The following is a 13,972-nucleotide window of genomic DNA, read 5'->3' as shown; positions in this document are numbered from 1 at the left end:
CTTTGCTGGTTGTTGTGTGAAGAAAACTATTAGAATAGAATGAAATTCTATATATATTACTGTCTCTTCTAAGCGCAAGAACCCAATTTTAGTACAATTTAAATATTACTTAGTATCTCTTATTTGTTATATTTATAGTAATGTATGTAACTATAACTTTGAATGAAGACGGAAGTTAGATGTGTATAGTAGTACTTCCTTTCCAAGCATAGTCTTAATTTCCTGTTACACATGGTAAGCATGCGGTGGGTTTGTAGATTTATATTAATTTTATTGTTTGTTTAATTTCGTTTTCATTTGAATTTATGAAAGTGTGCATGAATATAAGATTGTAAAGTTATACGGATATAATTTGGTAATGGAGAATTTATTCTATTTTTTCCATTTGTGGTTGCTCACGTGTCCGTAAGTGTGGAAGTCGTGTGGTGACTGTTGGTATATTTATAATTTTACGTATGTCTTAATAGTTCATTCTAGTTATAACATTTAATTAATTTTACTCTTTTTGTAGCCTTTCAAGAGGTTTGTCGAAACAGGCCGTGTGGCCTATGTGGCTGATGGCCCATACAGGGGAAAATTGTGTGCCATTGTGGATGTCATCGACCAGACCCGAGTACGTATAATGATCTTGGCTGACCATCAGAAGACGTTACAATTTGATTCTGTCACTTGAGCATGTGTTATTCCACAAGTTCATCTATCGGGCGTTTTGTGTCCAGGTTATAATGGCAGGCAGTGGAATAATACGTAGAAAGTAGTAGTTGTTCTTGATGTAGTGGGAGATAGGGTTCAGAAAAACTATTTAAATTAATGAAACGGTAAATAAGTTGTGTTATACTTACTTAGATTAGACTAGTTAAAGATAGCATAGTGCATGTGGGTTGGGGGCCCCTACACGCATTCTGGACCAACAGTATCAAATACATATTATTGTGTTCTGAAGATTGTTAGTTTAAGATGTAAGTTTGTGCTCATTGTTACTCTTACAATCTGCAGCAGATAGGAATTATTCTTACTTGAAATTTCATCTTTATACAGGCTTTGGTGGATGGACCAGAAACTGGAGTGCCTCGGGGACAAGTGAGGCTCAATCAGCTTCATCTCACAAAATATAAAATTAACTTCCCATTCACAGATCACACAAAAGCAGTGAGGAAATCATGGATTAAGGACAAGATTGATGAGAAATGGGCTGCAGGAATGTGGGCTCAGAAAATTGCAGCCAAGCGTAAGGTGTGTGGAGGTGATTTGTTCATTATAATTTTCTATGAGAGAAAGTAAAAGTAAATTTCATACATTCTGACTGCACTTTTAAAATGCAAGGCTCCATAGTTAATTGATTGGGTTACTACTAAATTTATGTCTACAATTTTTGTACATACATAAAGCCAGAGATTCTGAAATAAACGCAGTTTGTTTTCTGTTCCACTACGATACAAATTAGCTGGTACCCAAACAAGCAGCCATTCTCGTGTGTGAAAGAATACTAATTATAAAGGTTATGGAAAGTTGACCCAAGGAGAAAGTACAAAAATTACTGAGATCACAGATGATGATGATGGTAAGATAGGAATTGCCGACTGATCGATACATGAAGCTAAAATCATACTGATGTGTTACTTTTTAACATTATAATTTTCAGGCACATGATTTATACTTTGGTTTCTGACTATGCTTTTCTCTTTGCACAGCGACGTTCAATGACAGATTTTGACCGGTTTAAGCTGAGGAAGGCAAGGCAGATAAGGAACAAGGTCCGTACGCTTACCTATTACAGACTCAGAAAGAGGGCTTTGAGGGACAGAGCAAAGAAATCTACGGAGAAAAAGAAAGAAGAACCAAAAGAAAAGAAAGAAGCAAAGGGGAAAGGGGAATCTAAAGAAAAGAAAGAAGCAAAGGGGAAAGGGGAATCTAAAGAAAAGAAAGAAGTGAAAGAGAAGAAAGAACCAAAACAAAAGAAAGATGTTCCCAAGAAGTAAACAATGACACTTGTTAATTATAATGTAATACAGATTCTGAAAGGTAATAAAATTTAAATAATTAAGTATCATCTTTTGTATGAACCTCATGCCCTTTTGATCACAGCTAGCTCCTATTTTAAAAGAAGGTATGTCTCTAGGGATTCAGTACTCTAGCCATTATGTTGGGAGTTCGGTATATTACTGAAATAGGTAATGGAGGAGCATTTCTACGCAGAAGCAAGTTTAATGAGAATAACAATGGCAAATTTATATTTGGGAAGACCTGACATCATAAAGCTGATAGGCCATATAGCCAGAAAATGATTCAGTTGACAGGATTATTATGAGTACTGATTTCATTAAAGATATTATTTTGCTTTACCAGCTGTCAGAAAAGTAATATAAGGTCAGTCTATCTGAACCTGTTCTACTTTATGTCCATTTCTGGCCATCTGTGACCTGTAACTACAGCTGGTGCATGACACCCAGCAGTTTGGTGTAATAAACTATTACTTGGAGGTGGCAAACTGTGGGCCACATGAATCCAATCCTTTTCCTGCATACTCTCTTGCAGCCTGTGTTCTACACACGGCAAATAATGAGAAACTCCCATATTATGTGCAGAGTTGCCGTTCCCCATTCAGAGCTCACAATTCAATGGAAGACATTTCTGGTAACAAAACTGACTGAAAATTCTCATTCAGACGTATGTATCTATAAGAATTTCTGGACTTCCTATAAGAAAATACAGTAGATTCCGGTTAATTGGGCCATCGGTTAATCGGGGTAGCCGTTTATTTGGGACAAATCTTAAAGAATAAAACTTTTCAACTCTTTACGTGGAACTTCACATAATTGGGGCAGTTGCGTAATTCGGCCAAAGTTTTCTAGTCCAGATGTGTCGCAATTAACCGGAATCCACTGTATCAGCAAAATTATTGAGAGCGTAACTTTCAGCAACTACATATTTATTATATAATTGCAAGAAATATAAAATGTCTTTAGATTAAAGTGTTGTTAAATATTTTTACAAATATCGTAAAATAAATTGGTAAAATTGAAAATTCATCGGTGTCTAAAATGTGTCTTTTTCTTGTTAGCCTGTGAAGACCCAAAGAATGCCCAGTCATCATCATCATCATTATCTTCCATTTCATCTTTGTCATGTGTTTCATTAAGCCACTCACAGAGACCTTTTGTATCAGCATCATATGGAACTAAATTCTCCTTTCTGATCACAGGACGATGGTAAACTGCCTGAACCTAAAAACAGAACATTTTTAAAAAAAACAGACTGTCACTATCAAATTTACTGACCTTGCAATTTTTATCTTAACTGCCCAACATGGACCATCTCTTTTTCAAAATATTTTAACAAACAGATAAAATAATGTTGCAAATAAAGCAAGCTTAGTAATAAGATTAATATTTTGAGGCATAACAGGAACGATATACATCACAAATAATCTCTTATACGAATGTAAAATTCATTTTCACTCGAGGGGTCTGGTTATCAGGTTATGATAAAATTACCATTACATCTGCTGTGAAGGAAAAGACAATGAAAACTTTATAGTGAGTTAGTTTTAAGTTTTAGTTACATTTTTAATGAATTAATAGTAATGAATAATCTATGCAGTGAAATCAGCTATAAAATCATAACAAACAACCTGAGATTAATATTTAAAGTTAATGATATATGTTCTCATATGGCAGATTGTCTTTGAATTAATAACAACAAAATAATGAAGCTAGCTTAATGAACACATGAAACATCCCTACTGGGATACTTTGTGCATAATACCAACCTTTCTATTTCCTCTCTAACTATTTGCCACAAAGTCACTCAGATAACCAAGAAATCTTCTGTCCCCTTTTAAGAAACAGAAATGTTCACTAATATATTCAAAAGAGCCAACCATAGGACCACATCTTCAGTTTTTTCTCGTGTCCAGTACATACCATTCAGCATGGTGTGCACTGGTGGTTAGCAAGATTCATGACCCATCAGTACATGGGTTCGATCGGGACTGCAACATTTAATGCTCCTGCTGTGACCCCCTTTTTGCGAGATGATGATGAAAATGGAGTAATTGTTGGGATGCCATGGAGAAACCGGGGAAGCCCCCGGAGGAAAACTCCGTGTTGCCTAGACCACGGCCTTGCCCAACACAAGTTGTAAATCTGAGCACTGCCGGGAATCGAACCTGGGACCCCAGTATTACAAGCCCAGCGTTCTAACCGCTAGACCACCGTGGCGGTATCTTCAGCCAAATTAATCTAATCAACATTCACACCCTATTTATTTATGATCTGCTTAAGAATCTCGAGTGGTCTCTTCCCTTCAGGGTCTCTGACAGAAATTCTGTATTATACATGTGTTGTACATGTCCCAGTGATTTCATCCTGTTTGATTTGATCACCAGAATAATATTTAGTAAAAATTCAAATTAATACACGTCTAATTATGAAATGAATTGGATGAAAACATGGGTTGGTTCTTTATTTTAAACACAGTTAATTCAATGCAGATTTTATCATAAGTTGTTTTACCACTGATAGGTACTTGTTTAATACTTGGAATTTTTAACAATGTTTGATGATATGTACATTGTAATGATAGTTTTCCTAATTGTAGTAACGTAAATATCATAACCCTGAATACGGCTTCACATAGCAGAAATGTGCAGTGTAACAAACAAATATCTAATTTCCTCTGATACGAATTATAACATGTTTCATTAGATGGTTTTAATTAATTTATAGTTATGGGATGGTTCCTTTTTCTATAGAAGCACACGCAATAAACATGTCTTTGTACTCTTTTTTCTTCTTTCTAACATAATAAACAGCTTGCAGTCTCTTTCAGCCACTTCATTTGTCATATTTGCCAACCCTCTCACGCATTTTCAAAATGGACAAACAAAACTGCATGCAAAATTTTGACTGAAAAAGACTGAGGAAGAGAGAATTTGGGAGCCCATGAAATAAATGGGATAGTAATATCACCAGTATCTTAGTAAAAGAGACTGTGAGTCAACTGGTGTGACTTTTGTGGAGATGGTGATAAACTTTCAGGTTTCAGAGAAAACCTTGAACTAGAGATTCTTTTTTAACGTCTCAGTTTCAAAATCAGTTACTGAACATTTTGTGGAACTGTAACTGGTTCAGACAGAAATAACGATACGTATTCATCTTTTACTGCACGCCAAGGGAACAAAGCTGAATAGTTTATCCCCATATACTTTTGAACATAAAAGAGGATAACAGACCTTTCTAAACTTCTTGAAATTACTGCTAACATGACTGCACCCAGTGGCAGGAGCTCTGATAGGTGGAGTATTTCGAAAAATCAAAGCTTTCATTTCAACCACAGTCACATTTTTCAGACCTTCAGCAATGTCCATCATGGGCACGTCCATTGTATTCACCTGGAAGAAACAATTACCGAGTCTAGATTGTGGTCCTTTGGGTTGCTACAACATGCAATCTTCAGGATGTAAAAACATATTATGGAGGAATATGCTGTCCCCATCTTTAGGGTTGAAGTGAAGGAAGGATCAAATTTGATGGGTTATGTAGGGTTAGAACACAAGAAAATTTACCAATTAGAGTCAAGTGAGGAGGAGGAGGAGAAGAGGTAGAGCCGAGACCAGGCCAATAGGAGCAAGAACATAAAACAGCCCTTTTCATGGCCACTGGAGAAGAAGGCTGCATACTTTGCAACAGACAGCTCATCTCTCCCATATATCTTATCCTCCTTGATTACCTTACTAATTTTAAAGTGTAAATCACATTAATTATGTTAAAATTACTAGCTTCAGTAGCATGAGAAAGACACTCACCTTTGGCTCTTGAACTGCATCAAGGAAGCCAGAAAGAGAAACATTGGGTTCTTTGGTTTCATCCTTATCGGATTCTGTGCACGAGATTTGAGAAACATCCTTCTCTGGGGCATGTTTCTTGCTGACAGAACTCAGTTCAGATATAGTTTCACTGGCCTTTAACTTTCTTTTCTTTGTAAGCAGAGATAATTTTGCAGTTTCATCTTCATGAACATTCATTTGAAGTGGTTTGTGTTTTACATCATCAACAAAGGCAAAAATATCTTCATCTTCTTCATTTGTAATCCTGGCCTTCTTATCTGATGGAAACTCAAACAAATCTTCATCACTTTCTTTGACAACATGTTCCAATTTTATTCTTGCTTTGGTCTGTTGAGGGGCAGCAACTCTCTTCATGAGAAACCCATCATCTTCCAAACTTCTGAGCCTAAAACAATAAACCAAGCCACATAATGAGATTCTAAACCTGAAATCATGCATTGTGTAAAATTAATTCCATTTTATTTTTTATTATAAATATATTCTTGCCTTCTCACACAAAAGTTGTTACTCCCATAACAAAACCTGAATTGAATATTCAATACATTTTAAACTCTATAACACTAAAGGTATCATTCCACATCTTGGCCACTCTTCAATAGTAACAATCACCAGTTGTTCTGTAAAGCATTTATTGATAATTATCAGATGCAGAGCTTGTTTATCATTTTAAGACACAAAAGGATTTCATGTAAATAGTGCACGTAAAGGAAGTCATTATGGCATATTTCAAGATACTCCTTGCATCAGACTGGAAGAACTGAGACAAAAAATCAGGAGAGCCAATTTCCAGATAGTGGCATACTCTAAATGTTTCAAATTCATATGGCATTGTTAAATAATACCAAAAACAAACAATTATATTAACAGATATATGGAATGAAAACTCAGAACTTGTGATTGCACTAACAACTAAACTGCTATTATCTTTCTTCTTGCTTGTCTCTACAACCCAGTTGTTGGTCTTTGCCACCTTCTTTCAGAGGTTTCCCTAGTCTCTGAAGCGTACATTTGTGAGTAGTGAGTGACCAGCCCACTGTCTCTGCAAAATTTCTACTCAATCCTAATTTGACTGCTAGAGCCATCTAGTAGTGAATCAGGAGAGACCTGGGTGAGAAATCACTGAATTTTGGTTCCGAAACATCTCGTTCCACGCTCAAAAGATTATTTTACGTGCCGTAAATCTATGACATGGGACTGTCAGCTTTACTTCCCCTCCGAAGGAAGTTATGCCCTTAAAAATTCATCGACTCCGACCGGGTTTGAACCTGCGAATTTTGGGTCCAGTGGCGAGCACGCTAACCGCTAGTCCACCGAGGATGACTAAACTACTATTATCAGAAAGCATTAATCTCACCTTTTCTGTGGGCGGAGAGAAGCACCCTCTTCATCTCTTACTGACACTCTTTCCTTCACTACCCTATTGACAGGAACAGTGACAGTTTCATTTATAGCGTGAACACTTTCCATATTATTCATTACATCTTCTGCAGCTGAAGTGACACCTGAACCTGCAGGTTTACATACAGTCCCACTCTCTGGGATAATTATATCTTTTCCCACTTGCTTTATTTTCTTTATGCTGTCTGATTCTGATTCTTGCGTATCCAAAGCCACAACAAGTTCAGGTTGGCTGTTAATTTCTCTAGCCTCTTTTGGTACCAGTGCTAAAGCAATCTTGTAATCAGGGTTACAATGTGTGTCAATGGAGCAATGTAAAATAGCCAGCCCTATGTCACTTTCAGGGATAACTCGTTTACCACTGGACTTTAAATATTCTGCAACAAAAAGAATTCAGAACAATAAAACTAAACAAAAAAAGACATTAAAAGGGTTAGAAATTGCTATCGGCGGGGAATGTGGAAAGAGATAAGGGGAAGAATGTCATAAACTGACAGAAAACTGGTCGTCCAAACTCACTTTTCAGTGCTTGAAATGATTGTGACACTTGGGACTCTTGAGATGGTCTGTTAAATGAGTACTGCATTACAATGACATTTGGCTGTACAAGGTCTTTGAAAGACATTCCATTTTGCTCCAGAATATCAGCTTTTGCACCTGAAAGGAAACAAATTTCAAATGAAAATTGGAGAGCTATAAAAATAAGAGGTATTTACCACAATATGAACCTGTAAAGAGAGGACATCTCCACCTTCTGAAATACACAAGAATGACAAGTGACTTATTAAATTTCACCATATGTTAAAAGATCATCAACACAAGAAAAAGAAGACTAACAGATAATCAAGATACAATTCTCCCATGACGGACACTAACTTCTTATAATTCATACAGCACAGCCAAGAAAGTGGAGACTCTCACAGTGATGAGCATGAAGATGGCTGGTCTTCTGGGTTGTTACACTATTTAGTATGGTACAAGTACCTCTGAAATGTCAGCAAATTTCTACCAGACTACATTGTGCAATAACCAAGAAGACAGCCACCTTTAACCAAGGAAATGTTTACATGCTTACATTCACCAATTGACCCTCCTTATGACCTCATATAATAATAATAATAATAATAATAATAATAATAATCCGTGGCGTAACAGCCCTCTGAGAGCCTAAGCCGACTAGCTGGCTAGAAATAATGAAATAGAAAACGACGTTTCAGAGTAGGTACCTGAAGATGGAGATAGAGCCCCGTCTCCGAAACGTCATATTTCTATTTTATTATTTCATAGACGATGGAAAATATCCAAGGAAATGTTTATTCAAATAGTTAAAGTAAGTAAATTTCAAAGAGTAAAACCATAAAAGAACCTGACAGGATAGCCCTGATTTAAATCCAGGACCTCCCAAATATGATGTAAACATTCAGCTACAAAGTAAAGTAAAGTTTGTCCCACTATACGCCATGTAGGCGTTTGGGGTGAGTGGAGGTGTAGCTCCTCTCTTCCTTGACCTCGGCACTAGATGGGGGTGAGTGGTCAGAATCACGCCCCGGCCGGCTTTACCCCCAGGAAAGGACCCCCGGTACCCATTGTAGAGGAGGCTGGGTGGGCCCCAGAGCCGGTCTGGACCCAGAGGCTAGAGGAAAAATCCTCTGCCACCGTCGAGGATCGAACCCCGGCCGTCCAGCCCGTAGCTAGTCACTATACCGACTGAGCTATCCCGGCTCATAAACATTCAGCTACATCTAGTTGGAAATAGGTTGTAATATTATGGACAGTACTGAGTTGGTCCAAAATATCTTTATTATAGTGTACGTTTGTTATGGCAGTGAAGAACTTATGAGTCCCAAGGGGTTAGTAAAAACATTCTTCTGTGAATATATGACAAAGAAACAAGCAATAACATTACCTGCTGAAGTCACCATGCAAGAATAAGAGTTATACTGATACACAGAAGAGAACACAAAATGCTTTCCCACAAACAGATTCTTCCTGTCTTCATTGACATCAAATGACACCTCATTCACATTAAGCGTTGTTTCAGCCAAAGGAGGAATATAGTCCTTGCAGTCTGGACATGGCTGCTTAGTCTCCAGTGCTCTGATGTAATTATCCCAGTACTGTGGTGTAACAATTGGCCTTCCTTTCGCAAGTGCACATACAACCTGTAACAGTGAGATTTCTTTACCATGTAGCAGCAGTATTTAAAAATTACGCACAGATTCAAGACATAAAAAAAACAGAAATAATGACAGAATGTACAATACAAAGCCAACGTCAACATACTACAAAAACTATAGCAAAAAAATCATAAAGGCAGCACTTCACAATGGTAAGTAATTTCAGTACAAATTTGGCACCAGGCAGCAAAAATGTTCTCCATCCCTGAAATAGGTTACAGGTAAGCTCTACAGCCAACACGAATATATGATTAAGTAAAATGTAATGTCACTGCCAGGAAGTGAACACTGGCTGTAATCCGTCACTTTACGAAGTGAGGTACAACAGCCGTGTTTTAATATACTGCATACTTTCCATCTGTTCCTATTATTGCACAATACAGTATGTGCAATAAATTTTCTTATTCTTCAAAAGTGTAAGTTAAATAAGTAAATATGTATTTTCTTAAATAAAAATTTCCTTGGATATTATCCATCGTCTAGTAAATATAAAACGTAAAAAACGACGTTTCGGAGATGGGACTCTATCTCCGTCTTCAGGTTCCTACACAGTTATGAAGACGGAGATAGAGTCCCATCTCCGAAATGTCGTTTTACGTTTTATATTTACTAGACAATGGATAATATCCAAGGAAATTTTTATTCAATTGACTCTTCACCATCGCCAAGAAGTTTTAGATTTGATATGTATTTTCTTGTAATTATTTCATTCATAGAATGAGCTAGATTTGCATGTAGCATTTTTGCACTTTTTGTATGTCTCCCCCTAACAATTCTCATTGACGAGGATATAAAATGTTGCTTCTCCATTCCAGTAGTATTTGGGTGCCCTACCTTGACAGTCAGTGTCAAGCTGCACATGGTTACGTGTGATACTGTGTCTTGCCAACTGCTCACTACATGTCCACCAAGTATGATGATATGCTGTTGCAACCTCTTCCTCTCATCAGGAGTGAGGGTAGATGTTGTAACAACCAGTGGGACGTATTCCAATCTACACAAATAATTTCAAAGCTACCTTGTTTTATGAAAGTTGTTACAAAAGTAATACCTATTATTTTATTTCAAGAAATATAATTCTTATCAATTATTTCTTTACACAAATATGCTTACATAAACAAAAGTGACAGTGGAACTACGGTTCCGGAGAATTTGACGTAAATACGTCTATACGGAAAGGAAGTTTATATATTAGCTTTATTCTAAATATTTCCTTTATACATGCCTTACAATTGAATATTTGGGGTTAACCCCCAGCAATAACCCAAGACCGTACCACCTCCCAGCCTTTGGTGTTGTTTTAGTCTTTTCCAGTGGCCCGGGGCGGGCGCACATTCCAGTAAACTGGGCCATCAGTTAATCGGGGCAGCTGTTTATTTGGGACAAATCTTAGAGAACAAACCTTTTAAACTCTTTACATGGAACTTCACGTAATTGGGGCAGCTGCTTAATTGGGCCAAAGTGTTCTAGTCCTGATGTGTCGCAATTAACCTCAATCCACTGTAAAAGATAACAGCAGTATCTACAACAAAAATACTGAACTATCTTTGTTTTGCTGTATTTACCTCCATTCATTCCACTGCAGGCCAAATCGAATACGGTCACCACTTCTGAGAACCTCTGTAGAATCTTTGGCCAATCTGACTGAAGCTTCAATTCTATCATTCACGAAGGTTCCATACTTTGAGCCTGTATCAGTAAGTGAAACGACTGGTAGTTTACTGGGGTCTCCCTAAGGGAAAAGAATAAGAAGAGGTTAACAAATAATGTAAAATAGATTCTTACAATCACCAGTGGAAAATCCTGGTCTAGAAGTCAGATCATATGAACATGTAATATTATTAAATCTCCACCCCGCAATCACATGCTAAGGTATTTATTAACACTGTTGCTGTTACGTTGTGTTACTCAGTAAAACATTTCTTATATTCCTCAAGTTTTAGTTGTCTGGCAGAGCACTACTATCCAGACTGGAGCATTCGCCATTGACCATCACGATCCTTTCAATTAATTATGACAGCTGGACTTTTTACAGACATTAACACAATTATCATTCAACCTTGTTTGAGGAGTTCCTAAACATCTCCTTCCCCTGAATTATTATTTTATAATTTCCTTGGGGATACTATCACAACTCCTTCTTGCAACAATCTGTTCTTCTACTCTTCATTTCCAATAATTGAACTGGAAAAAATATATTTTAATAAAATATTTCCGTCATATAATTTCTTACCAAGTCCTTAATATTATGTTCGACAGTGATGACAGCATGTCGGCGACTAACAGACTGGTCATCTGCTAGAATGATATCTCCATCCCTACGACTTACTACATGGCTCTTTCCTACAAGCAAATAGTACTGTCCTCCTGTGAAATAACATACAGGAAAATGTTAGTAATTGTGAATCTCTCACTCTCTCACACACACACCAACACACAAACATGTGTATCACGATACCATAAACGTACTTTCCTTACTTTGTAAAGAAATGAAGGTGTATCCCAAAAAACAACAAAAGCCATATTTACTTACTCACTCCATGGAACCAAGTCCTTCCTGAGTTCAGCAGTCACTCAGCCACTCAAGAAATTCCCAACATTTTATGGGTCCCAAAGGTTCATTATCATGTTCACAAGAGCCCACCACTTGCCCCTATCCTGTGCCACATGAATCCAGTCCATACCACCCCATCTATCTCTCTAAGAACCATTTCAATAATATGCTCCCACCTATGTCTAGGTCTTCCTAGAGGTGCTTTCCTTCTGGTTTGCCCATCAAAACCCTGTATGCATTCCTCTTCTTTCCCATGTCGGCTACATGACCTGCCCATCCTCATCCTCCTTGACTTGATCAGTGAATTTATTTGGTGAGGAATAGAACTTATGGACTCCTCAACACCCTGTTCTCAAACACACTCAGTCTACATTCCTCCCTTAGCATCAGAGATCAAGTTTCACACCCATACAATACAGGTAAAATTGTATTTCAGTACATTTTAATCTTTATGTTTTTAGACCCCCCAATATTGTCAGGGTGATTAAGTCAAGAAGAATGAGATGGGTGGGGCATGTAGCGGGCATGGATGGGAGAAGTGGTGTGCACCGGGTATTGGTTGGGAAGCCTGAGGGGAAGAGACCGCTGGGGAGACCTAGACATAGATGGGAGGATAATCTCAGGCGGGATCTATGGGAGATAGGAGTTGAAGGCGACTGGATTTTGTTGGTCCAGGACAGGGTCCGGTGGAGGGCTTTGGTTAATTCGGTGATGAGCCTTCAGGTTCGGTAAGCCATCTAGTTGGTTGGTTGATGTTTTTAGACAGCAGACAAAAGGTTATGAACTGAATGGTAGCAAGCATTACCCAAATTTAATCTGCCCTTAATTTTGCCATCAATCTATTTCTTACTCTTTAATGTCACTCCCAAATATCTGAACTCTGCCATATTTTTAAAGGATCCATTAGCTACCATTATGCTGCAATTTTGCCCTGCATTCTGGTGATGAGACATCAACATCTACTCAGTTTTCTCTGTTACTTACTTCTAGACCAACCTCTTTACAAGCATCAACTAGAGTGTCTGTGTTTTCTTTATGGTATTTATGTTATCCCCCAACAAATTTATATCATCAGCACAGACTAGAAAATGATGTGTCCCATTCAATTTCATTCTCACCTGGTTTTCTTACACCTTACCAATTGCAAATTCTAAAGTACAGTAGAAAATCCACAAGGATAAAGCATCTCCTTGTTTTAGATCATTCTGAATAAAAAATGTGTCAGACAAATGTTTTTCTACATGGACTTTACTATATCTTTTGTTTAATATGAACAATTTAATTTTTAAGGGCATAAAGAGCACCACAGTTTACGTCTCACGAAATAAATCAAATTTCAGTGTTTACAGCATCATAGTTCATGCTCAAAATATCCATTGGGAACACTGAGAAAGGATGCCCTGATTTGTAATTATTTGTAACCAAACACCAAGAACTTAAAAATTCCAGTTACGCTGGTAAAAAAGTAACATAAACTGGTAAACCTCTCATTCACACACATCCTTTTTCATCTTGTGGTATTTAATCTCTAAAGTCGTGTAACGTGGTGGGACTGAACAACGTATCATATACTTTAATCTAAAATACATTCAATCTGGGCCCACTTTCGAAAAGTACAATACAGGAAAGAGAACCACTTGTTCAACAGACATTGGAAATTCAAGTCCAAAACTGTGATTAATATGTGTCATGTTTATGACAAGTTATTTGTCTCTTCCACAGTGTCTGAAAAAAAGTTATCAATTATTACTTACCTTCAGAATTTCGTAACAACCACATTTTATTATCAAGGTTAAACACAACTTTCCATTGGAATTAACAACGTACTACACATTCAGATGCCACAGTACAGAAATCCTACACATATAACATCAAAATCACATAAACGAATCTTCTCCAGACAATAGTAATGAACACATACCGTGTATTCATCTGCCCCCTCCCCCTGATAAAACTGCACTGCTAATACAAATCGGTCACATTTTCTCGAGAGGT

The 13,972-nt window shown here is 37.3% G+C and overlaps 2 protein-coding genes across 2 annotated transcripts; one reads left to right on the top strand and one right to left on the bottom strand.

The window, feature by feature from the left end:
* Window positions 1-81: 81 nt before the first annotated feature.
* On the top strand, window positions 82-2,044 carry RpL14 (ribosomal protein L14). Its single transcript, XM_022074092.2, has 4 exons — window positions 82-234; window positions 512-613; window positions 1,039-1,233; window positions 1,692-2,044. Exons 1-4 carry the CDS (start codon window positions 232-234, stop codon window positions 1,977-1,979), a joined length of 588 nt encoding a protein of 195 aa, XP_021929784.2. The 5' UTR covers window positions 82-231; the 3' UTR covers window positions 1,980-2,044.
* Window positions 2,045-2,912: 868 nt separating this feature from the next.
* On the bottom strand, window positions 2,913-13,954 carry nbs (nibrin). Its single transcript, XM_087343880.1, has 10 exons — window positions 13,732-13,954; window positions 11,657-11,790; window positions 10,989-11,155; window positions 10,258-10,417; window positions 9,153-9,408; window positions 7,766-7,903; window positions 7,203-7,623; window positions 5,807-6,233; window positions 5,234-5,392; window positions 2,913-3,224 (listed from the first exon to the last, which is right to left on the bottom strand). The coding sequence occupies exons 1-10, from the start codon at window positions 13,754-13,756 to the stop codon at window positions 3,027-3,029; spliced, it is 2,085 nt and encodes a 694-aa protein (XP_087200006.1). The 5' UTR covers window positions 13,757-13,954; the 3' UTR covers window positions 2,913-3,026.
* Window positions 13,955-13,972: the final 18 nt, after the last annotated feature.

This window comes from Zootermopsis nevadensis, unplaced genomic scaffold (assembly GCF_977971745.1).
Source record: "Zootermopsis nevadensis isolate Lab colony 2312 unplaced genomic scaffold, Znev_1.0 Znev_ptg000007l, whole genome shotgun sequence".
Lineage (NCBI taxonomy): Eukaryota > Metazoa > Arthropoda > Insecta > Blattodea > Termopsidae > Zootermopsis > Zootermopsis nevadensis.
Note: the sequence above shows the minus strand (reverse complement) of the source record. Positions and strands in the feature narration are given on the sequence as shown.